The sequence below is a fragment of the Medicago truncatula genome, chromosome 3 (assembly GCF_003473485.1).
Source record: "Medicago truncatula cultivar Jemalong A17 chromosome 3, MtrunA17r5.0-ANR, whole genome shotgun sequence".
Classification (NCBI taxonomy): Eukaryota; Viridiplantae; Streptophyta; class Magnoliopsida; order Fabales; family Fabaceae; genus Medicago; species Medicago truncatula.
The window spans coordinates 18,738,862-18,765,422 of NC_053044.1; the positions used below are offsets into that span (position 1 = coordinate 18,738,862).

At 33.5% G+C, this 26,561-nt stretch overlaps 1 protein-coding gene and 1 long non-coding RNA gene across 3 annotated transcripts; both read left to right on the top strand.

Annotated features, from left to right (window-relative positions):
- The first annotated feature begins 17,125 nt into the window (after nt 1–17,125).
- LOC112420020 (uncharacterized) lies at nt 17,126–18,859 on the top strand. Its single transcript, XR_003010237.2, has 3 exons — nt 17,126–17,402; nt 17,508–17,701; nt 18,584–18,859. It is a non-coding gene; the product is annotated as an uncharacterized lncRNA (long non-coding RNA).
- A 5,023-nt stretch (nt 18,860–23,882) lies between these two features.
- On the top strand, nt 23,883–25,075 carry LOC25490554 (uncharacterized). 2 transcript variants are annotated; one of them, XM_024777826.2, is made up of 3 exons: nt 23,883–24,174; nt 24,267–24,701; nt 24,806–25,075. In XM_024777826.2, the coding sequence occupies exons 2-3, from the start codon at nt 24,462–24,464 to the stop codon at nt 24,962–24,964; spliced, it is 399 nt and encodes a 132-aa protein (XP_024633594.1). In that variant the 5' UTR covers nt 23,883–24,174; nt 24,267–24,461; the 3' UTR covers nt 24,965–25,075. The 2 variants fall into 2 exon arrangements, with proteins under 2 accessions (XP_024633594.1, XP_039688358.1); XM_039832424.1 differs by having other exon boundaries at nt 23,883–24,701.
- Nucleotides 25,076–26,561: the final 1,486 nt, after the last annotated feature.

Here is a 26,561-nt window from a genome sequence, read left to right on the forward strand (position 1 = left end):
TTTTGTTCTAGCTCATGTTTATGTAACCTGCAACTCTTAATCTTTATGAATGCCATTCTAGTTTATTCAGTATAAATTGTTCTTAAAGCTTTTATGATTCTGACCCAATATAATTGATTTTAGAGTATATATGACTACTGACACTAGCGTTTAACTCTGACATATTTATACTGTTCAATCTAACGGACAATCTAGGGATGGAGCGTTGTTAGGTTGTGATACTTGAATTAACGGACTTAAAACCTTTGATGACTATAGGTTCACCTAAGGGATTAGGGAATTATAATCAGAAAAGAGGGCTTAGGATCAAGGGATTGACCTAAGCTATTTTGTTAATTTGTCGTAAACTTTATAGCGTTCGTAAACATAAGAAACAGGTTGCTAATGAGCGATGAGCAGATGAATCGAATGACCTAGTCATCACTCCATATTATTTCTTAAACCAATTTTTCCTTAACAATTTTATTTTAACTTGCAAATCAAACCAATTGCCTCAGTGCACCCCCCATTTTACAAACATCCTTAATAATAACGTTACTACCGAGTAGAAGTTGAAACAGTCCCTGTGGAAACGAATCTTATAAATTTTATTACTTCGATATAAGTTAGTACACTTGCTAATTATCTATCAAGTTTTTGGCGCCGCTGCCGGGGACTGTTGAATCATTTCAGCTTGGAAATTTCGTTATTGTTTAGGATTTCTGTCATTTAATTTATTTGTCTATATTTTAAAAAAATTGAAAAAAAATATATATTATTTATGCTCTTCATGTTTATCTCATTGTACTTTGCTGCTAAAAAGTTTATCCAAGTTTTGCAGCTATGATAAACAGGTTAGTAGACAGGTTACACCTTTATGACACAGAGGAGATTGTTACGTTGGAGTATGAAAATTATCTGCTTTCTTGGAAGATAAAACAATGGGACAATCAAATCTCAAGATTAAATGCGAGATGTGATCTTCACGAGGCGAATCATCAGGGTACAGATTGTGAAGGGCTGAAAGAGCTTATCAACATCGATTACAATACTCAACTTCAAAATATTTTAGATGATTTCTTGATATTAAATCAAGTTCCATTTGAGAAATTTGAAGTTCAGTGTGGTGATCTTGTTCGGAAAGCGAATGAGTGTGAGAAGCAGCTGGTTGAGATGGAGACTGAGTGTCATGTTGTGGTGGAAGAAAATGCACAAGTGAGGAGTGTTCGTCTCTATTTGAAGTCTCAACCAACAGGGTTGAAAGAAACCATTCCTTTCCAAAGGTATATCTATTCTTCTTTATGGAGGGATAACTCAAATGTCAAAAGTTTAGCAGTTGGATCATGGGAGCATCTGCTACTTTGTATGAAGTTCATGGAATTCCTACCAAAGAAGAGGAATAAGAAAGATGACATATTCTTTCTTTCATATCTGCCACCCTAACAATGTTTGAGGCGTTAAGCTTAATGACGTAAAAGAAAGCGCTTAATGGGAGGCAACCCATTATATTATCTAATTTCATTTATTTGGCTGGTATTTCTTTTCAAAAGTAAAATAAAATATGAGTGTGACTGCTGCTAGTGTTATGAATTATGTATTCAACCATGTTTTGTAATTGCATCTGCACTTGTTTATTATTAATGAATTTGCTTTGTCTTGAGTTTTACCAGTCAGTTAGCATTTTTTTTCATCAATGGTGTATCAAAAGTTCAAGGAGGTAGAGCTTACATGAGGTTCCGTTGGTGAAGTGTACGACAGTGTGAATGTTTAGGTAACCACAACTTCCATAAACCTCAGCTAGTAAGTTCCAAAGCCAAATCTTTGTTTTACAATTTTCACAAATATGAGTGTTCCATGTTGATACTATTTCTGGGACTTGCAAATTTTCTTTATGTCAATTGGTTACATTGCTTACACACTAAGGCAAAGTGCTTGTACCTTGAGCTTTCGAAGCCTACCTGTTGCATTGAATATTTCCATTTTTAAGCCAACTTTGAGCCAATAGGTTAGACCCCGTTGTTTCGGTGACAAACCATATTACAAGCCTAGAGACCTTAAGATTATTAACCCAAGTTTTGTTGGAGTTAGGCATTGTTATGTGTTTGCAAAAGTCTAAGTTTGGGGTTGCTCATGGGATAGCAACATCTTAAGTTTGGGGTGAGGGATATAGAGAACATGAGTAAATAGATCACATTATCTCAATTGAAAAAAAAAAAAAAAAAATTCAATCAAGTTGATACAAAAAAAAAAAAAAAAAAAAATCAATCAACTCAAAAAAAAATGTGTGTGTATACAGTTATGAAATGAATTGAGACAAAGACTTGTTAATTGAGTGATCCAGAACTTCTGATGTGTACCCTAGTTCTCAAATTTGAGCAAATCATTCCAGGTTGTGGTATTCCAGTTGCCGAAGTAAGTAGGAAATGCTTAACTCCAATTTGTTATTTTAAGCCTACTTCCCAAATAATCCCACCTGTAACCTTAGCCCCGTTACACCATGAAAGTCCTTAAAAGCGTGTATTGTGATGTAACTTTGATTGATGTTTAGAAGTTTTTCAAGTTTTGGTAATATAGTGATTAGTATGTCGACTTGTGTATCCTTTTATCCATGATATTGCGTGAAGTTGTGGAATGGATGTTCTGGCAAGCAAGTTAGCCCACTAACGCTAACAAGAAGATGAACTTTTGATATTACCATTGTTGAGGTAAATGCTATTTTTCTGTTAATTTTCATTTTAAAGTAAGTTCCTTGAGGACAAGTAACGATGCAAGTTTGGGGTTGTGATGACACTAGGTCATATATCACTTTTGTTATAGTTTTTATGTAATTTTGGTTGAGTTCGGGTGATTTTGCATGAGATAGAAGCTTCAAATGACACATTTGATGTTGGCAAACAAATAAGAAATCGTGCTACGATTTACAGCATCGTGCTCCGATTTTACAGCAAATTTGAGACATTTTGTCTCGTAAAAAATCGTGCTCCGATGGAACCAAATCGGGCTACGATTTGGCAGACGCTCCAGCCAGGATATGACTTTAATGAAGCCATCGTGCTCCGATTTACAGCATCGGAGTACGATTTTGGCGTATCTGAGAATTTTCCTATAAAAGGGAAGTTGTTTTCTGAGCCAAGTGTGGAAAAATTTGGAGAAAGAAACTGACTTTTGGAGCTGGAGATCTGGAGAGAAGGTGTGAGACCATCGAAACTCATATCCGGTTACCAATTTCATGTAATGAATCCTTCTTTTACATTAGTTATTTGTGCTTTAGTCATGAGTAGCTAGATCCTTTGTGATTAGGTCAAGAGATGATTTTGTTCTAGCTCATGTTTATGTCACCTGCAACTCTTAATCTTTATGAATGCCATTCTAGTTTATTCAGTATAAATTGTTCTTAAAGCTTTTATGATTCTGACCCAATATAATTGATTTTAGAGTATATATGACTACTGACACTAGCGTTTAACTCTGACATATTTATACTGTTCAATCTAACGGACAATCTAGGGATGGAGCGTTGTTAGGTTGTGATACTTGAATTAACGGACTTAAAACCTTTGATGACTATAGGTTCACCTAAGGGATTAGGGAATTATAATCAGAAAAGAGGGCTTAGGATCAAGGGATTGACCTAAGCTATTTTGTTAATTTGTCGTAAACTTTATAGCGTTCGTAAACGTAAGAAACAGGTTGCTAATGAGCGATGAGCAGATGAATCGAATGACCTAGTCATCACTCCATATTATTTCTTAAACCAGTTTTTCCTTAACCATTTTATTTTAACTTGCAAATCAAACCAATTGCCTCAGTGCACCCCCCATTTTACAAACATCCTTAATAATAACGTTACTACCGAGTAGAAGTTGAAACAGTCCCTGTGGAAACGAATCTTATAAATTTTATTACTTCGATATAAGTTAGTACACTTGCTAATTATCTATCACACAGCTTGATGTGTAGAGGCACCAGAGGAGTTGCGACGTTACGGACATCAAGTCTAGGAGCTTCCTCACATACTTCAATCATATTTACAGCGGCATGATTTGGAAGAGGATTGTCAAGGACATGTGGGACATTATTCTCAAAAGTCAGCTTTCCTTGATCAATGAGCTTCTTCACGATATACTTCAAAGCGTAGCATCCCTCGACGTCATGACCCAGGGCGCCTTGATGAAAATCACATTTGAGATCGGACCTGAACCTTGGAGGCAACGGATCAGGCGGGGGCTTGCCCTGTCTGGTTGTACAATGTCCTCTATGGAGTAAAGTCGGAAGCAACTCAGCATATAACATCGGTATCGGAGGGAAAGTAGGTCTAGCTTGCTGATTTTGTTGTTGTTGAACTGGCAACTGTTGTTTCATCTGTTGAGCAATTGCATTAACGGGTACTTGAGGTTGACCCGGTGGCAGAGGGTACTGATGATAAAATGGCGGAAAGAAGGGATGCTGAGAATACGACACATATGGGTATGACGGAGGCATTTGGGCTGCATTGATAGGAGCGACAGTAGCCATGGATTGACCGGCTCCAGCTGACACCATCCCTACTTCCGTTTCTTTCTTCTTGTGGTGTCCATTACCATACCTCTTTGATGCATTCACAGAGGATTCAGCTTTCTCGAACACAATGATTCCATCCCTGACGGCTTCCTCCAGACGGGTTCCCATGGTGACCATCTCCGAAAAGTTATTCGGGGCAGCAATGATCATTCTCTTAACATAATCCTTTTTCAAGGTCTTTAAGAATGTCTGGGTCATTTCTTCTTCATCAAGAGCGGGAGTAATACGGGCAGCTGCTCCCCTCCATCTCTGTGCGTATTCATGGAAGCTTTCCTCCTTCTTCTGGGAGAGAGATCTAAGGAATTCCCTGTTCGGCTTCAATCGGGTGTTAAACCCATAGTGGCTCTTGAAAGCAGCGGCTAATTCATCAAAGGTATGGATGTCATTTTTGCTCAAACTAGTATACCACTCTGCGGCATCTTCCATCAAACTATCTTGAAAGCAGTGGATCATAAGGGAATCATTGTCTTTGTAATTGCCCATCTTTCGGACGTACTTGATGATGTGGTTCTGGGGACAAGTCAGCCCGTTGTATCGGTCGAAATCTGGGATTTTGAACTTCTTAGGGACATCCACCTTTGACACCAAGCAGAGATCTTGAGTTTTGAAAGAGTCCGCATTCCCTCGATTGGCTTTGATCTCATGACGGAGTTCTTTAGCAAGTTCCTCCATCATCTCTTCCATGGTTTTGGTCACGGGGATGTTTCCGTGCTGTGTGTTGATGTTAACACCTTGAGGCAGGGTATGCACAATAGGCTCGGTGACAGCTGCCGTTGTTTGTGGCAAAGTAGTATTGATGGAGACAGCATTTGTTGCAGGAATCAGAACATTGTTAGCAGTGCCAGAAGTGCCCGCTGCAGTACTGGGAGTGAAAAACGGTGGAAGCCCATACGGAAACCCAGCTGGCATAGCAAAGCGAGCGTCTGCAGATGCAGTTGGGAGCATGCTTGTAGTCACCGGTATAGCTGTGGCTATAGGGATAGCCGTGGCTGATTGTTCTTGAGCGGCTAGCAGAGCGGTCATGACATCATTAGCCTTAGCCAATTCTTCCCTTAGAGTGGCTAACTCGGTACGGAGCTGAGCATTCTCTTCTTCCATGGCTGCCGAATTCTTCTTTCTGTAGAGTCTAGTCCGGTGTATTCTGTCTGATTCGTAAACTTTCCGAGCACGAGCCACCTTTCAATCTGTGGCAGAAGAACCAGGAGGCAGTGAGCACTTGTAAACCCTTTGTGGCTTGATGAATGATGCACATGATGCATGATATGTACAAATGCAAATGCAAAAGTTGTTTTTGGACATCGAAGGATTTTTAGACAAATTAGAAGTTTTGTAAACAATATCTAAACAAGCAAAGCAAAACGAAGCGTTTACAAGATGAATCCCTTTGAAATACTAAGCCAAGGGAAGACTTTTAAAATATAAACAAATAAAACTCTCAAGCATAGGAAAAATATACAGGAGAAAAAATATAAACAAAACGAAGTTGTTTACAAAGCTTTTTAATTTGTCCAATCCTTCGATGAATGCATGAGAAAAAATTTATGCATGAATGCATGTATGCATGATTGTTTTTTTTTCAATTACAGAGAAAACATGGAGGGTTGAGATTAAAGTCGAGGAGCCAAGGGCGGACACGGTGCCCGGTAAACTAGGGCTTAGGATAATAGTAACCAAGGTTCTAATCAAGTTCCCAAACTACAACCTCTCTTACGTATATCATGGTAGCACGGGACAACGTCCGTTCCATGTTTATTCGCAAGAAGGTCTAGCTTGAGTGTAGTATCGCGTGACGACTAAAGCTCGAGACAACACTCGGTTTAGCCACCGCACTACGTCCTAAAAAGGCCAGGGATGGGTTTGGTAACTACGGTCCATAGCATCGTCGAACAATTGAAAGCAAAGTGCCTAAGCATGACAACACACGCCGACAATATTACTTCCAAAATGCCTCAGCTATGTGAGATTGATCGCATAACCCAATACACGAGGCAACCCTCGGATCGAATTGTCGATTATATCTCTACCTATTCATAAGTTCACTCAGCCCGGGTATAGGACTTTTGATATTCTCACCCCACACGTCAAATGAAAAATAAACAAGTATTCACATATGTAAGCAATAAAACAAAGTGTAAATATAAACTAAGGAAAACTAGGCGTGACCCGCTAAAAGTGTCCCCAGTGAAGTCGTCATTTCTGTTATCGCGATTTTCAGGTGTCAAGTCATTAATTAGGCTTGAACCTTTCAATCTTTGATATTCTCTATTTTTTCTTGGGAAGGGCAAAATTGAGAAAAAAACCCTTAGATTCTAAGTTCGGGGGTCGTTTTCGCTACGGGAAGGTGTTAGGCACCCGGAACGATTATGGTTTTCCATAAGAACCGTTCTCCTAAGTTTATTCCTACGCTTTATTTTTATTGCCTACTTATTAAAAAAAGAAGTTTTATTTGAGTGAAGAATGGGGGGGAGAAAGTGTTTGAGGTTTTATTTTAGTGGACTTGGAAAATGGTTTTGAAGAAGAGGAAGAGGCCTTAAAGGCATAAGAGAGAAAAATGGTGAATGGTTGGTTCAATTGTTATTAAAAAAGTCTAAGTAGGAATTGGGAGTCATTTGGATTTGTTTAAGAAAATAAAAGAAAAGAATTCAATGGAGTTTTGACTCCAAGGTTTGTTTGGAAAAATTTGAGTGATGGAATTGGTTTATTATTTTTTTTTTGAAAATTGACATTTGTCTAAAAATCGCGTTTCCTAAGCATACATCTAAACGGTAAACATGCAACGTGTGTGCGTGTCGGTGCTTGTGTCGGTGTACATTACTTATAGTGTCCATAGTCCTTTACATTGAGTCCTAAATACATGCTATGGTCTTGCAAGGAATTAAAAAGGGAACTAATCTACCTAAAATTATTACAAACCCATTTGATATAGAAATGAAATAATAAAAAAAAATAATGCCTAAACTATGAGATGGATGAAATATGAAATGAAATGGTTAGTATCATAAGGCATAAAAATGGTAGAAAGGTAAACAAAATTGAATAGAATAGCAAGAGGAAAAAAGTAATGAAATGAAATAAAATGGCAAAATATACCTAGAATTAGGTATAACACTTAGACATGCATATGACCTATAATACCCTCATTATAGCCATTTTTGAAAGGTTTGAATTTAAGCTACAATGTGAGGATCATAAGGGTACACACAAGCAAAGCATTATATCATATTCCTAGAGATATTTTCACACATTATTTCTCATGCAAAAATATCACAATATGTAAAAAAAATGCATCAAAAACATATATGGAATTTAATGAGCAAGAATTAAAAGAACAAAGTAAAGAAAATAAATGCAAAAATAAGCAAATAAATTCTAACACTTAGAAGGAAAAAATTAAAATGATAGGGAAATATTTTTAGAAATTTTTTTAGAAGCATAAAACGCCAAGAAATTGTAAAAAAAGTATTTAAAACACAATTAAAAAGCAATTAAAAAGGGGCTCAGCAGGATTTAATCTGGTCCACTGGATGAATCCAGAGGTCCAGATCTAACTCCCAAGATCCCATCACAGCCATTGGATCAAAGATCCAAGGGTCCAAAAAAAAGCACAAAAGATAGTGTAAAATGCAGGAAGTACAGTGACCGTTAGATCAAAGATCTAACGGTTCAAACAGAGAACGCACCATATTTCGCACAGGAGAAAATACACATGATTCAGGATCACAACGCGTTGTAGCCATTAGATCAAGGAAAGATCCAGATCGGATGGCTATTAACGCGATGAAGCGCTGAATTAATGTACACGCGCGCGTACAAGAACGGACAAAAAAGGAGCATTATAAAAGGAGTTTTCAACAAAAAAAAAAACAACACAAAACACAACTGCTTCTCTCTCTAAGGTTTCCTAGAGAGAGAAGCTCTGAAATATGCTTCGTCTTCTCCGATGAGCAACGGTTTTCCGGCGCGGTGGCCGGTGGTGGCGCCGCCGCGCCGGAGCTTTAAAACTCCTCCGTTTCAAAATTTTTTTACGTTTTCTTACATCCTTTTTCTTCTACTTCTCGAATCCGAGCTTAGATTTTTCAAAAAAAGTTTCAATCGGAGTAGATCTGAGTTTGAACCTTGAGGAAAACTTTTTGAAAATGAAGAAAAAGGAAGAGGAAAGTGAAGAAGGTTACCTTTCCGCTGTGCTTTGCGATTCTGGCTTTGCGGTTCTGGCTTTAGCTTCTTCGCGTTCTTCCTCTTTCCTCTTCTCTGTGTTTTGCGATTCGGTTCTGGCTTTAAGCTTCTTCGCGTTTTTCCTCTTTCCTCTTCTCTGTGATCGGTGCTGGAGTTCCTCGCCTCCGGTGAGGAATTCGTACCTTGAATTGCAGGGGAATCAATTCAATAATGAAGATTCATCAATGAATCTCTGAGAATTGATGAATTTGTTGATGAATCTGGTTCTGGAAACAGTTAGGGTTTGTTGTTGTTCTTGATTGTTCTTGGAGAACTTTCTGTTTTGATCTGTAACTGAATGGAGAGAGAAAAAAAATCTGTTTGTGATGATTTCAATGATTGTGGATCCGATTCTGAAAATCTGACACTGTGTTGTTTTTATAGCTGACATGTGTACTTCGAGACCCAATGGGGTGATGACACCTGGACTGGACTTAGGGACCTCTCTGCAAAAAAGAAAAACTGAAGGATTGGACTGTAATAATAAAAAAAAGGACTAAAATGTAATTTTTAAACTGTTTGGGACCGAAATGCAATTAAAAATAAAATTGGACTAAAATTGGTAATTTGAAAAAAACGTAAAGTGAAACCAAAAATAAAATCAACAAAAGGACTAAAAACGAACAAATTACCGACATGAGGTATTTTAAAATACCTCCCTGTCGAAATTTTGACAGGAAAAGACCAAAATGCCCCTAGGGGCTAAACTGACTCAGACTGACTCAGATGCAATTTTTGAAATGATTTTTAAGCAAAGACTCAACAATAATTCGTACAGACAAGTTGAAAAGACTCAGAGGCAAACACAGGGACTAAAATGGGTTCCACTGCAGGAAATGACCAAAATACCCTTTTGTATGATTTCTGAAATAAAATGCAAGAAAAGTAATATGACGTTTCAGAGAGTTCTTAAATGACTTGTAATGTCAGAAAAGACAGAGGCAGTAAAATACGTTTAAAAAGAGAGTAAAGATTCAGAGTAAAATAACAGAGAATTGACAAATATCAGTATTAAAAAAAGAAATTTGAACGAGTATTTTTAGGTCCAAAATCAGGGTATAACAGTAATGCTTTTATATAATTAATGATGAATTTGTAACATCCTCTCTATTAAATATATTTTTATTATTTAATAATTATCGTCGGGAATTAGGGTGTTACAGTAAAAAGTTTATAGAGTAAAAAAAAAAAGCAAATTTAAACTTATCCCAATGGTCGATCACTTCCCCATGTCGGCTTCTCACTATTTTACCCTGACGAAGATTGATCTCTTTTGCCCCCAAGAGAATATTGAAAAAGAAAGAAAGAAGAGAAATAGATGGAGAGAGTGAAGAGGGGGAGAAAGTGATATTGTGTGACGAATTAGGGAAGTATGGAGGGGTATTTATAGATGGGAATGGTAGTATAGGTTGTAAACAACATTAGTGTGGTCAAAAAACGTGTAAAGTGTTAAAAACGTGTGGATTGAATGTTGAAAAACTGACCACAAACTAAAAAACGTTTGTTCTTCAGTTCTGCACCGGCCAACTGGCGCGAGTTAACTCACGCTCAGAATACACTAGCGCACGTTAAGTCACGCTACGTGACTTAACTTAGGTAAAAAAAAATACACTAGCGCATGTTAAGTCACGTAGCGTGACTTAACATAGGTAAAAAAAAATACACTAGACATGTTAACATACGTAGGGGTATTTTAGACATTTATTTTAGGAATGAGTGATACGGTTTAAGTAATGAGCAGAATTCAAAAACAAATATTTGCGCTCGTTCACTGTGGGAGATATGTTTCACTCATCCACCCTATATTAAGCATTAGCTAACAATCCGTATATTAAGCTTTAGCTAACAATATTAGTTGCAATGGTAGGAGCTTCCTTAATTTACTATCACGGATTACAACCATGTTCTATTTAAAATGAATATATTCCATTTTTTTTTTTTTGCACACTTATAGTTCCCTTTTAGTAGCCGATAGAACTAAGCTTCTAGTTCTCATTTGGTTGTTTTGCAATCTCTTATTTTGGGTTTTAAGTCCTCTTAATTTTAGAATATATTTTGGGTTTTGTAATTTTTTTTAGAATATATTCATTTTAAATAGAACATGGTTGTAATGCGTGATATTTATTTAAAAAAAAATCGAATATTTTATAGAAGTCAAATAATTTTTTACCTTATATTATTATCTAAAAATTAAGAAGCATGATAAGTTGACTAATATCTGTCAAAAGTCATTCATTCTGATTGATTTAACTGTTAAACAATAATTAGTTAGGAAGAAAGACAATGATTAAATTAAATGAAACTTCCCAATAACTAGATTTTTTATGTTTCAAGGCTAATTAAGCCTATGTGGGGCATGAAGATTCCAGTGAATGATTCGATAGTGATTATAAAGAGGAGAAAGTGGTTTTTATATTCATTTTGTAGATACAAATAAGATAAACGCAATCTTGTCACCCCCAAAAGATTATGCAACTTTGTGAACGTTGGTATCAATCTTTTTCCAACTTGCCACTTCAAGAAAGTGATGGGTGTGGGGTATAGAGAGAGAAAGAGTTGTCTATATACAACCAATAATCAATTTGGATGGCTTAAATTAATTATTTCTATCTCCTATTTTGGTTAGATCTTCACATTAATTAGGGTCTCAACTCTACCTCCTTTCTTTATTGCAAAATTCCATACGACATATCAAAGAGTGTTTAAATGAGAGTCTCTTCTAGTTTAACCTAGATTCTAGATTTGAATTTAGCCTTGAGTATGCAGTAACGTTAAAACTCTTAGTTTGAGAGATGGGTCTCTACAGTTACGCGTGAAGGATGTCTGCTTTACACCAAAAAACAATCGCATGCACGACATTTAAACCAAAACAAAAGTCTCAAATTTTACACCAAAGAAGTAATTAAAAAGAGCAATAAAACAGGACATGAAAAATCATGTTCTTTTTCATGGGAAAAATGATGAGGACTAGCTAGTTAGTAAACATGGAATCAAATTTATGATAATTGAAAGTGAGAATATGGAAAGGAACACGATGATGGTTGGATTTGATATCAATTTGGAGTTCAAGTACAACATTGGAAAAAGGCCCCACACCCTTAATAGTGAAAGAAAGGACTATATTCTTGAAATTGGTATGAGTTGTGTTATTTGAACATCCATATATGTGACAACTTTTGTGACAACTAAAATTTTACAAAGGAAATGAGGTAGTGGCATAAAAATCAAAACAATAGAAAGAGAAAGTAAAAAGATAATGTGAGTATGAGAGAGAAAGTTGTCAAAAAAGTTGTCAAAAATGGTTGTTAAAATATCATTTCTCAATTGGTATATTCTAAAATCGATGGTAGTGTTAGATCATGCCAATGGAACTTCATTTAGGTACTAAGACGGATCTCACAAGTATACACTAATTATTTATTATTTTTTAATATTAATAAATAATCAATATTGATTATTTATTAATTTTTTTTATTAAACGAGTTCTATCACAAGTATACTTTTTTATTTAATCTTTAAGATCTATAACCTCACTTTTTTTATTAAACAAGTTCAATTAGTAACTTTATATCATTACATTTTACAATTCTTTTAAAAGGCCAAAAAAATAATTTAATTGAAACAAAAAAATTAAAGCAAAAAAATACTATGATCTAATAGTTACATGGATAACAAGAACAAAACAAACACCAAAACAAAGTCACCACTCACCACCAAACCAAAAAGTATAAAGATGAAAATCAAGCTATAAGTAGAGTCACTCCCAAATATCTAAGAGGTCGAGTGGTCCACTAGTAAAAATCATACTAAAATCCGTTAACTTTGGAGTTAATCCAAGACCGCACCAAAAGGTTAACTAACGACGGAGCACATATGATATTTTTGACTATGTTTTTAGTGCTTTTCTTTGTATTTGAACACAAATAAGTTGAGAGTTATATGAGTTGTCGATGGTTCGAGGAACAAACAGTATTGTTTCATTTAAGTCGTTGTAATTCACGTTTATCCTAAATCATAAAACTTCATGGGTGTTTAGAGTGTTTTTTTTTTTTTATAACAAGAGGGCCTAAGCCCAACAAAGAAAGAAACTACCGCCTAACAATACGCGGAGTACAAACACCAGTTTAATCAGCTAAAAACAACATACTAATTTGAGCAGGACAATGCTCATATAACATCAAAGTGAAACCCCCCCATCACAAGCTATATTTGCAAGTGCGTCAGCACAAGCATTCGAATATGTTGTAGAGTGTTTAGAGTGTTTTGTAGTAGGGAATCATGTAAATCGACAAATCAAGACATCATGTGAAGGATCAAGGATATGAAGTTTGAAGACCAACGGTTCTTAGAAGGTTTTTGAAGAAAATACAAGATGAAGAAAATTTATTGAAGTTCCTAGCAGTTTCCAGACAAAAGAACGATCGAAAACGGGACGAAAACACAAGAATTCGCACAAGAGGGGATGCCTCATGCGCACATGCCATGTGCCTCATGCGTACATGCCCTTTGCTTGTTTTTCAAGCTGGATCGGTGGAAAAAAAAAAAAAAAAAAAAAAAAAAAAAAAAAAAAACTCAATTTTCTTCTCTTAAACCCTAAGTAATCATATGCTATAAATAGAGACCCTTACACACACTTTTATTCAATCAAAAACGTAACGGTTCAAGGCAAGGATCAAGCATCAAAGTTCTACGGTAGAGGATATCTTTACTCTTCTTTGTAACGACCCAAAATTTATACATGTTATTTTCATTAATTTTCTTAGTTTATCATTTATTTAATAATTCAAATATTGTGTAGAATTTAAAGAAATTGATTTTTTAAAGAATTTCAGAAAATAGTGATATTCTTTATCTTAATTAAATTAATTGGAATACTATTCTAATATGATTTCATCTATTTATTTGGTGTAATAATAATAGAATAATCTTATTTGCACAATTAGTTATTTCATGATTAATTTTTATGCTAATTATTATTTAATGATGTTTTTTTAGCAATTAATAATTTCTAGATCTTTCTCCCCCTTATTCATTTTTGTGTGACGTTCACTTCCTTCCATCGTGATATTGTTCAATCTCTTTATTTAAGGAAAATGTTCAGTGCTTATCAATAGTATTGGAAGAATGTCAATCTCTAATTCTCTTTAATCTCTCTCCAAGAAGTTATTCCTATCTTTCCTTGTTAGCATACGTACCACCCCTTTTTCCCGGGCCTCATTAAGTGATGATTGATTCATTTACATTTATTTTCTCTTTTAATTCCACACGTTTTGACCTCAAGGAAGAATAATAGGAAGATTTAAGAGGAAATATTCAAAACAATGACAATATTTATGACAAGAAATAAATAGTTAGTCAACCAATATTAAGAGAAATAATAGGAGAGTTATTCTCATTGATATGCTGATAGGAATTGAAGAATAATGACTATTAATTCAGATTGTTACTCCTCCCTCTCAAGGGAAATAAAAACACTCGGAAGACCACCCCAAATATTCCACCATTTTTTCCAAACTTATAAAGGGAGAACTTGAAGGAAAAAAAGAGAAGGAGAACAATCAAGCAATAGGAGCGACCACCTATAAGTAATAGACGTAGTGTGATAAAGAACATTCCATTAGAATGCTTATGAGCTTTGAAGTTTTTGGCTAGGAAGAAAATAGTCAAAGTAAGGGCTTTTTTCCCGTATGTTCTTACTAAGTGTTAGGACGGTGTTATGAAATAGTAGTAGAAATTCTTGTCGTTTGAAAGAAATAATAATAATAATTAAAATGTATATGTATATATGTATGTGTGTCTGTATATATATATATATATATATATATATATATATATATATATATATATATATATATATATATATATATATATATATATTAAAGTTTGGATTTATTTATGAAATTTATATATGAGAATGTAATATCGATTTTATTATGTTTTATATGTTTTGTGATGTTTGAGAATAAAAAAATATGTAATTTATTTTTAATTGTGTGGTTGCCTTAGTAGCTGGGTTTTATATTGCATTTGTCTAAGTGGCTAGAATATATTTTTTTTAAATAATTATCATGACATAGCATATGCATAGTCTGTGTGACTTGTTTCATTATCATGACATTTGCATAGCATGTGTGGCTTGTTTAACATTTGTGGCTCGTTTTAGCATGTGTGGCTTGTTTAGCATTTGTGACTCATTTTTAGCCTGTGTGGCTTGTTTATATACGGATCATGTAGTCTATAAGAGCATGCATCTCATGCATAATTTTATTTGAGTTCTTTTTTTAAAATATGGCTTGAGTGTAATTTTATTTCTTTTTGATGGAAAAGATTTTATACTATCTATTTTAGAGCATTGTTTCTTGTGCTTTGAGTATGAAGTAATTAGAATAAGTAAATTGACTCTTACATTAATATAATTAATGTTGTAGGTACCAAAGATGAAATATGAAGCTTGATGTATAATGAAATGTTTACGTGAAAAATTGGGGTTTTCAATGAAAAGAATATTAATTTTTATTAATTTGTAATTATAACTTTTAAAATATTTTTGTACTCTATTATTTCTTCAGTTAGAAAATAATTAATCTTAAAAGAGTAATTTTCTAGTGTTTTATTTTAATAGTTTACCTTTCTGTCAGTTTCGTTCAAATTTTTTTTTTTAAAGAAGTGAATATATTTAAGGGTCTTGTTAACTAGTGCCCCGGGTACTATTTAAGGAAACAAAAAAAGAAATATTTGTATTGAAAACATAATTCTTTACACTTTTTAAACTTTGACTACACAAGTTCCAAGATACTTATACTATATTTGGTTTCCTTAACTAGTGTCCCGGGGGCACTGGTTAACATTTTCCTATTTTTTAATTAAGTCTTGGATGAAAATCCTGGGCGTTACACTCTTGTTCTCCTTGGGTACGTTTTTCTATTGTTTCGTAATGTTGTAGGTTGCCATTTGCAACTAAACCTCTTTGATTATGAAGCTTGTATAGTTATATTTTTTTTTCTTTGATGTTCTTTAGTTAATCCTTTTGATATCTGTTCTCTAGCATATAGTCATATTAAAGCACCTAGCATCTATGTCTCATTGTCCCAGGATTCATTGGTGTCATGTGCATTGTTCACATATATGAAACTTAGCCAAAATTTACCTTTTTAGTGTCTTAATCAATTCACTAGTGTTTGAATCATATCATCAGAAGTCTCTGACTTCTAATGAATCGATTCACAAGCTTTTGAATTGTATCACTATTAAATTCATTCAATATTGTCTTAATTGTATCCTGGATTCTCTCTGACTATGTACTGAGTCAATTCAAATAAGTCTGAATCGTATCAATTTTCATCCTGAGCTCATTTATCGATTCAAATATACACTGAATCGCATCAATCATCATATGTCATCTAGCTTGTCTTTTTGCTGTCTGAATTGATTCACACATTTAGTGAGTTGATTCACTATGTTGTTTTTTGCCGAAATTTTCACTTGCAACCCCATTCTATATATAGTCACTTCCTCATAACACCCAAAGTATTAAATTATTTGCATTTATTCTCTCTCTAGGTCTCAAAAACTCATTTTTCATACATTTTTCAAGATTAAACACATTTCTTAGAATCACTTTGTTCATTGAGTCATAAGATTTGCTAGGGTGCTAATAGGGATTGTAAGTTGCTTCTTTCAAGAAAATTGACTAGGTTTAATCAAGGTTCTAAATTGAAGTGAATAATCTCACAAGGTATTTGAAGTTTGGGGGAGTGGTTACAATGGGGTTGAAGAACTATGATAGTTTAAAGGAACTCTTGTAATCACATTTGTAATTCAACATTATTACTATTAGTGGAAGTCCTCGGTCGAGGCATTTTTCACCAAGAGTAGATGTAGCCCGAAGCAAGGACGAAAGGGTGAACTAATATAAAAATCTCGGTGTCGTACTCTGTAACATCCCAATATTTTATATATGTATTTTTTTTAAATAATCTTCTTGACTTGCCACTTAGTTGTTCAACAATTTATTTTATGTGCGATAAACTTTACAAAATCTTGACATTCTTTATTTTGGTTTATCAATTGAATCTGATTCCATCTATTTCATTTTTATTAATCAATTTGGGTGACAAAAATAGGCTATCATTCCTTACATGATTTATTTTTATTCAAATCATTTACTGTTGTATTTTTACTTGTAATCTATTCTAGAGATAATAATTTGTATTATATTAATTCCTTTATTTTATTTTTGGTCAAGATGATATTAATTATTTTATTAATTTGGTTTTCTATTTAGATTTGGTCGTACCACGCGTTTTACATTGTCTAATTGCCTAGTCAAATATGCTTCAAAATATCTCCTATTTACTTGGTGTGGTGGCTTCGTTTGAGAGACCTAATAGCTTGATTTCCTCCACTAACCCAATTAAACTACTTATTAGCATCGCTTTCCACATTGGTTTGGCATTCAAATACCATTAGCATATATAATTCTCATACGATTTCAGTTACAAACCTTCTGCATGAAGACATTTAACAAATATACCCCATCAACCTCTTTTGATTATCCCATTCATCTTCACATTCTCTACCCGTGACCGGCAATAAAATTAGTTTCCAGGTCCATCAATTAGATCGTATCATTTCTTCCAAGTCAAATTCGTGTAAGTTATTAAGACTTCATGTCCTTCCATTTCATTCATATTCTTATTTTATGAAAGTACAATTTCATTCCGTTTTTGTTTTCCTGAACCTGCCTCTATACGTAGGATTAAGAGTAGGCCTCCGTTCGCCATCGAATTGTGTTGATTTTTGAGAGTTGGATCACGTCACATGATTCTTCGTTTTCAACGGTCCAATCGTCAAAATAATTCCTGGAGTGACAGAAAATGTGTCTGTACCGTAGCTGTGAGTTTGAGGTTTGAGGTAGTTTAGTGTTTGGCTAGGAAGAAAAGCTTACGAGGTAAGGGCTTTTCCCCCCATACATTCTTAATAAGTACTAGGATTATGTTATGAATTAGAGGTAGAGATTCTTGTTTGTTGAAAAGAACAAAACAACTAAAATATGAATTCATATGGTAAAATTTAACCTTTTATAAAAGTTATTAGTTTAATTATATTTTATATGATGTCTGTATGATAATTTTATGTGGAATGACGTTGTTTTTGTGGTATTGTTAAAGAAGTGTTAGACTTTGCTGATAAACTAAATAAATGAAAATATAGAAATATGAGTTTTATGAAAATATTTCAGTTTGGTTCATGTGGATGATGATGTGTTAATATGTGACTATATTTGCCTATGAGTTTGCCTTAGTGGCGGGTATTTTATTTGATTATGCGTTTGCCTTAGTGGCGGGTTAATAATATATTTCTTTGTGGTGCCTTAGTGGCGGGATAACATCATATTGCATTATTGTGCCTAAGTGGCGGGGTTTTAGTCTGCATTTTCATGATCATCCATGGCATATGCATCTGTGTGGTGCCATAGTGGCGGGAATTGCAATTATATTCTGTGTGGATGCCTTAGTGGCGGGAATTGCAATTATATTTCTGTGTGGTGCCTGTGTGGCGGGTTATATCCGGATCATGTACTATTTAAGAGCATGCATTTTACACATCATTGCATTGCATTGGGTCTATTATACATCTGTGTTGATAAGTGATTAAACTGTTATATATACAAAATAAATGTGTATGAACTTTACCTTAAAGACTTAAATGTATTTTTCTTATTTCTTTTTGATTGAGAAGTTTTGATACTATCTATTTTGTGGCATTGTTCTTGTGTTTTGAGTATGAACCAATTTGGATAAGGAAATTGACCCTTACACTAACATTTTAGGTACCAAAGAAGAGATGATCTATGCTTTGAAGTTTTTGCTTGAAGTGCGTACGGGGGACGAAATTGAGTTTTTGATTGAATTGTAACTTTAGTAGAAATTTTTGAAGGATATTAGTTTAAGAGTTTTAATTACATTATGTTAAGAATTTTGTATAGGTTTGGCTAGAATATATTATTGATGAAATAAATAAATAGCAGTGTTTTTTTAGAAAAGGAAAATGATTTAGGAGTAATGTCTTGGACCAAAATCCGGGGCGTTACATACTCTCTTCTATATCCTCTTTAATTTTGATAATTGCATATGCTTAAATTTATTAATTGATAAAATAGAAATTGATTTTGATCTAAGTTCTTTTTTGTTCAAATTGACCTAATTTCTTGAATTAGGTTTTCACTATTTCACTTGGATCAATTAGTTTCAATTGTTAGCAATTCATCAATTGCATATACATTGTGTTTTTGTTTTTTAGCTTGTTATATTTTCTTATAGGTTGGTTTTGAAATTGTTTTGTTTTGCAAATTGTTCAAGTATTATTAATAATTGATTGAAATAAGATTTTGCTTGTGAATCTCTCAATTTTCTTGTAAATCTTATTAGAGCATAGTCTTAGAAATTTGTTACAGTTTGTGATTGTTCAAAGCAAATTTCCAATAACTCAGTATATTTTCAAAACGCTTTCGCCAAAACTCCGCAACCTTTTTTAAATCGCTATTCACCCCCCCTCTAGCGCGCATCCTTATTGGCCATATAGACCAACATATTAGGGTTCTAACATAAATCCATTCTTATTTGTTGGATTCAATTAATAAATTTTTCATTTAGTTATGTTTTTCTTGTGTCTTATTTAATTTGTACTTGTCTGTTCATAATTCTTTTTCAATTGAGAATCTATCGGAAATCTGGAAAATTGATCTGTAGTAGATTAGTAGTATTTACAACCCAAGATTCTTTCCCCGTTCTTGGCATCACTAATGAAATTTAAGTATGAAACCTTGGGTTTTCTAATTATTACTTCTAAAAACACCGTAATTTTAGCAAGGTTAACTTGTAGTACTTGTTGCCATAAGGGTTAATGGAGTTTAGAAAATAGTTCTTAAATCATCATTAGACACCACATAAATGTTGTTTTACTAAGTTAATTTCAACAAAGACGAAAGGGGCATTAAAGGATTCCCTAATCGCCCTCAAATCTCTGAATCAAAAACCTAATCTCGCAATGGGCAGGGTAATTAAAACATGCAACCCTCTTTTAATCTCTTTCCTATTTACCCTCTAAATAAGTGTTGCTAATTACTAAGTTGAACAACAATCTATGCTGAGTTGATAAACTTACTAGTTTATTACTTGTTCCAATTTGGTACACTTGCCAATTTCGACCATCAAATTTTTGGCGTTGTTGCGAGAATTAATTCTTGATATTTCGACAACGCAATTGTGAAACTTATTTTCTTAAATAATTATTTTCGATTAGGTTAAACTAAATTTTATTTCATTGTTTTTAATTTTTAATTTCTAGTTTTCTTTTATTTTCACAAATTGCATTTTTTATTATTTTTATCACATAGTAATTTATTTCCTTTTTTTTTATTAGGTAACATATCATGTTAGACTAGATTAGTTTTTATATTCATCGTATTTTTTTTTTATGGTGGTTGTAACACCCCGTTTTTCCAATATAAAAATTTCATTTAATTAATCAGAGTAAGTCACATAAACAGAATGTCACACTTATTTTCTTAAAATCATAAATGGAATAATTAACTAATTATCCTTCAAAATTCAACAACATAATAATTAATACTTTGCAGCGGAATTTATTCAAACATCTAAAATAGTCTTATTCTTGTGCACGAAGGCCTCATCATTGATATCTCATACAAATCCAATCAACATCTTATTTATGAAAATTCATTAACTAATACGTAAGGAATAGAAAAGCATGCAACAAAGTTCGCATCCCGTTACGTATCAGAGCACCTAAAGACACACGTGGAAGATAGTCCACTCACGACAGCAATCTAACAACAACTTATTCTCGATCATCTGCAAGTTACTCATACGAAGAGCAATATTTCCAAGCAGAAGGGGGTGAGATTTCACATTCAATAATAATAAGCATATAATCATCAAAAGTATTTAACAACTTAAACTTCATCAATTAGTAACATTAAATCTTCTTATAATATTTCATTAATAACTCAATCAACTTCTAATCATTATTAACTTCATATTCATCGCATTATATACATCATCACTTAGCACATAATAATCAAATCATAACCATCATCATATAACATCATAAATCATCACATCATAAACATTTTCTTATAACATAAACGACACATCATAATCATCATCTCATAATAACATAAACAACACAACATAATCTTCATCTCATAATAATATACACAACACAACATAATCATCATCTCATAATAATATAAGCAACACAACATATTCATCATCTTATAATAATATAAACAATAACATAATCATCATCTCATAATAATATAAACAACACAACATAATCTTCATCTCAAAATAATATAAACAACACAACATAATCATCATCTCATAATGATATAAACAACACAACATAATCTTCATCTCATAATAATATAAGCAACACAACATATTCATCATCTTATAATAATATAAACGACAACATGATCATTAACATTCCATGGTTTGTCATCAACAACAACTTCAACGATTCGACGACTACAACGTCAACCTGTCAATACAACTACGTGAGAGTACACCACCTCTTATGAAACAACGACATCAGAATACACCACCTCTTAAAAACAACGACGTAAGAGTACACCACCTCTTATAAAACAACAAGGTAAGAGTACACCACCTCTTATAAAACAACGACGTAAGAGTACACCACCTCTTATAAAACAACGACGTAAGAGTACACCACCTCTTATAAAACAACAACTTAAGAGTACACCACCTCTTATAAAACAACAACGTAAAACTCCAATACTTTGGAACGACAACTTACAACTTAGACAACTTAAACCAACATCTGCAACTTGATCAATATTCAACAGCAACAGAAACAGCACAAGCAATTCACAACATAACAATATTAATGAAAACCAACAACATAAGACATATAATTATTTCACATAACCAACAACATTAATCATCTTAATTTCAGACTCTCTAAAGAACATTAATATTATAAACAACCTCGTTTCTACCCCAAGGACCAACTCACAACATAGGTTAAATACTCTTAAACTCCTTAATTGAACTCATAATACTTCTAGTTTTGAGGTTTGGAATTATCCCATAAGTTTTGGATTAACTTAGAAATGGTCATGCTGAATTTTTATAAGATTTCACTAAGACCTCTTTGGAGTATTTTCATCATATCTCAAACACAAAAAATCATTTTCAAGTCAAACCAAAGCCACTAGAAAGCTAACACAATTATCTACAACTTTCATGTTTACACCAAAGGCCAATTCAAAATATAAACGTGTGAAAAAGACGCAAGAACGCGAAACAGGGGATGCTGTCAAAGTGCAGCTCGCGAGGCGAGTAAGTTTACTCGCTGTGGCGAGTTACGACAGACAAATCTACGGGAACAGACCAGTTTTCACTCCAAAAGCCCCAATTTCATCAACCCAAATTCCAAATTTGATAGGAAACTCAACCTATGTTTATTCTACAGCCTGAACTTCAATTCTTATGTTAATTCATTGAATTACCTACTCTTTAACAATCAATTCCAAACCAAAACCTAATTTCTCTAATCATCAAAATTACCACCTACATCATGTTAAATCCAGTTTTCAGAATTAAAATACTTAGAATTACAGAAAGTTAGTCCCACCCTTACCTTAGTATTGATGATCGACGGTCTCTCTCTCTCTTGGTTCTCTTCTTCTCGTGTTTTCTCCCTTTTCTCAAAAACTGGTTGTACGTGAAAAATAATTCTAAACCTAGTTTCTCCTATTTATCTCTTCCCTTCTATTTTATCTTATTTCCACTTAATCCACTAAACTCTCTAAATTCTCAAAACAGCCCCACAATCTTAATCTTATTTCTATTTTCAAGACTTATTATAATAAATAATAAAATAACACTACTTAATAAAATAACGACACACCACATAATCATTTAAATCACATAAATTCTAAAATAAGCCACTTAATAAATCACATAATCATATAAATATATTCTAAACCTATTAAAACAATCAAATAATTCAAAGAGGGCGTTACAGTGGTCGGGATTTGAACCATGAACCTTGCATATATTATGCATTGTCCTTACCAACTGAGCTAAGCTCACGAGGACATATTCATCGTGTCTAGTCTAGTTTTATTCTCTTTCCATATAATATTTAAAAATACCAAAAATATTTTCTGTTTTATTTTAGGATAGAATCTAGGATAGTTATTTTTTAATAGTTTTATTTTTATACCACATATTCTAAAATTCTATAAAAATATATATACCTAATTCCTCTATAATACAAGTTGTGTTGTTTCTTGTGGTACTCTCTACTATGAATTACCCACAAGGATCCTTTAATTACCCTTATTTCCCATAAAAAAAAGGTGTAACACACCATATCCTACACATTTGCTATGAAACATTTATTTTTAAGTGACAATGACAATGTTGCATTATGTTAACTAAGTATGGCATGACATACTATTAATTTCCAAAATGTGATGTTATACTTGAAATTTTTGCTAAGTTCTGATTGCCATTATCGAATTTTAAAACTGTAAGAACCGATTAACAATATTACAACAAAAAGAATCAATTCATTGATTCCAACAAACAAAATACATTCAATTAGTTCAATAAGTAATTATAAATTCAAGTTCACACTAATCATTTACTCCTTAATGTTATTAGGTTTGCAATTGCTTAACCCTAAAAAATTTTCTCTAAATCTCATGCATTAACTTCTGTTAGTGTTAACCCTAAAAATTCTCTCTCTATTCCACTGATTGAATTTCAAAGACCATGATTTTAGGAATCAGAACAACGTGCCATTTTGATGCAATGTACGACATTTAATTCCAACTATTGCTATGCCGCATAGAAAAATGGTGCCTCTCCACTCAGCCTATTTTTTCGTTTTCCCATACATGTTCAATGCTTTTCTATTGCTATGCCGCATAGAAAAGCGGTGCCTCTCCACTCAGCCTATTTTTTCGTTTTCCCATACATGTTCAATGCTTTTCCCATCTGCTTTGTTATCCTATATATATATATTACTAAGTTATTTTGCTGATCATTTTCATCTTGGTTGTTTGTTCTTACTGTAAATTGCTAACATAACAAAAAAATATAGAAAATATGTCTCGCTCTAACCTTGAAACGTTGTTGTCCTACCATGCACTAACTGGTAAAACAAGTTTAGCTTTCATAAAACAAGTTTTGCTTTCATTTTGATTCGAATATAATTGTTTTCCTCTATCTCAGTTTTTACGTGTTATTTTAGTAGGACCTTTGGTGTGCAACCCTGTTACTGAATTGGACAAGGCGGTAAACAAACTGCGAAGCGCGAACCAAATACCGTTCCTATATTGTTGAATATGATGTTGAGGACGTGGGTTTAAATATTATTTCATATTATGTTCATACGTTTTACAGCTGGTTGGACTATTCTGACATTTATTCTTTGTTTTTTTTTTGTTATAGGGTGTTGTGAGATTACCAAACCTCTTTGGAGCTGACTTTGGAGATGAGATCACCTGATATGCCACTTTGATTGATACAAAAGAGAACCAGTTTGAAATCTTGGTTGAAAAAATTAACGGTGAATTTTTTTTTTCTAAGGGACAGAAGGCTCTCAGAGATTTCTATGGGATTCGACTTGGAGCATGGATCACCCTGATGTTTGTTGGTTTGGGGAAATTTGCAATGGTTTTGAAGGACATGTTTGGGAAGGTTATCAAGCCTTCTGTGTTTGTTCCTCCGATGCATTTTGTTGTCGACAGAATAAATGTTGCACCAACATTCAACAATAATCTGCCTCCTTTGACTGCTAACCTTTCATTTCGCCATGACAACAACAATTTTGCTGTTAATATGATGAAAAAACTAACTGAAAATGATGTTTCTAAGGGGTTTTTGGTAGGTCGTATGGTTTGTTTATTTTTGTTTTAATCAGTTTTCATCTTTATAATTTACATGTCCCTGATCCTAATTACTGTACGTGATGTTCGCTTTAAATGAAGGTGTTGCATTTTGGACATTTTGTGGATCAAGCTTTTGACAAGGCTAGAACAAACTTGAAGTTGCTTGATGAGTGTGGAAATTCGTGGCAATGTGTCTTGGTTTTTGCTTCTGCATCATATGGGCAATGTGTCTTGGTTTTTGATGTAAATGTCACGTGATGTATAAGAAATACAAACTTCACCATCTTATTACTATACTATTATCTAGCTAGCCTTCATATATAATATTTAAGAAGAGAGATTACAAATATATTTATGTTCTAATTTGTATTTTTGCCTGTCTTAATTTTTATCTTTTTCAATTATCTAAAGTCTTATTATATTATCGAATGCCATACAGCTTATAAGACCCGTGCGGCGCACGGGTCATCAATCTAGTTCAAATATATCTTAGAGCTTCCTCCTATCACTAGTTTATAAAAGGATAAACACCATAGTTTACACCAATAGTTGGTATTATGAGAAGAAAAATGCTTGCAAGTCTGCTGCCAAAGCACATTCATTACACTGGCTTTCAGACACTTGCCACAAGAATGAAGAAGATAAGAGATAATGAACCGTAATTTTCAATTTGAGGATATATGATGGAAGAGGATGAGATGAAGTTTGTTGGAACAATAGTCAAAATTAGTTAAAAAAAATAATTTTGTCACCGAAGATATTAGTAGGCTGATTCGCGGACTAGGTCGCTCTTTTTAAGACGTTTCATGACACTGTCCAAAATTGTGAAAGAAGAATATCAACCACGATGTCCCCAGGATAAAACAACCCAGCTACAACTGTATCAAAGTCCTATTGCACTATAGGATCTGTTCTAGAAATACACCTTCAAATATGGTGCTAAGACCACTCTAATATGATATTGATACCACTCTATTATGGTACTAGGACCATTATATGGTACTAGGACCATTCTTATATGGTACTAAGATCATTCTTATATGGTGTTTCCGCCACTCTAACCTCTAACTTTTTCTCCTAGGGCATAAAACATAAAAAGGGATTATATTCTTAAGATCATTCTTATTTTTCGAAGGGACACTTTATCTTGAAAGGGACTATGTTCTTAAGACCATTCTTAATTCCGAAGGGACATTTTAAACCGAATAGACTATGACCTTAAGAACACTCTTTAAATCCGAAGGGACAAAAAAAGAGGAAGAGAAAAAGAATAGCTCGTCAACACAAGCTAAAGGAGGGAGAAGAGAGAAAAATTATTTGACAACTCAAGAGAACTTTTGGGGAGAATAGAAGTGAGGGAGAGGAGCTCTACTTATAGGTGAAAAGCCAAAGATGAATTACAAATCCAATGACTATGATTAGTTGACCGTTAAAAAATCAATGGCTTGATCTCGCCTCATAAATGAATACTAATATTGAGAAAGTTTACATGAGAATTTGTTTTAATCGACACCGTAACACTCCATATGTTCCAACAAAGTTAAATTTAGAAAGGTAACAATCAAATCCACGCTGGTTGCCACCTATTATTTTTTAACTTTTTTTATAACTCCTATGTAATGTTGGAGGCTAGTATGCTACCTAGTAAAAAAGATAAATACTAAAACAGATAAAAAAAATAAAGAACTAAAACAAATATTTGTTTTTAACAAGTCAAAATGAATTATATTAACACTGACAGTGCAATCGCTTCAGCACAAGGCGTGCCAAAACAATCACGAAAAGTATAATAGGTCTGTTAAAACTACATAAAAAGCTAGTTGTTGCCAAATACATAAGTGGAATCGACCACTAC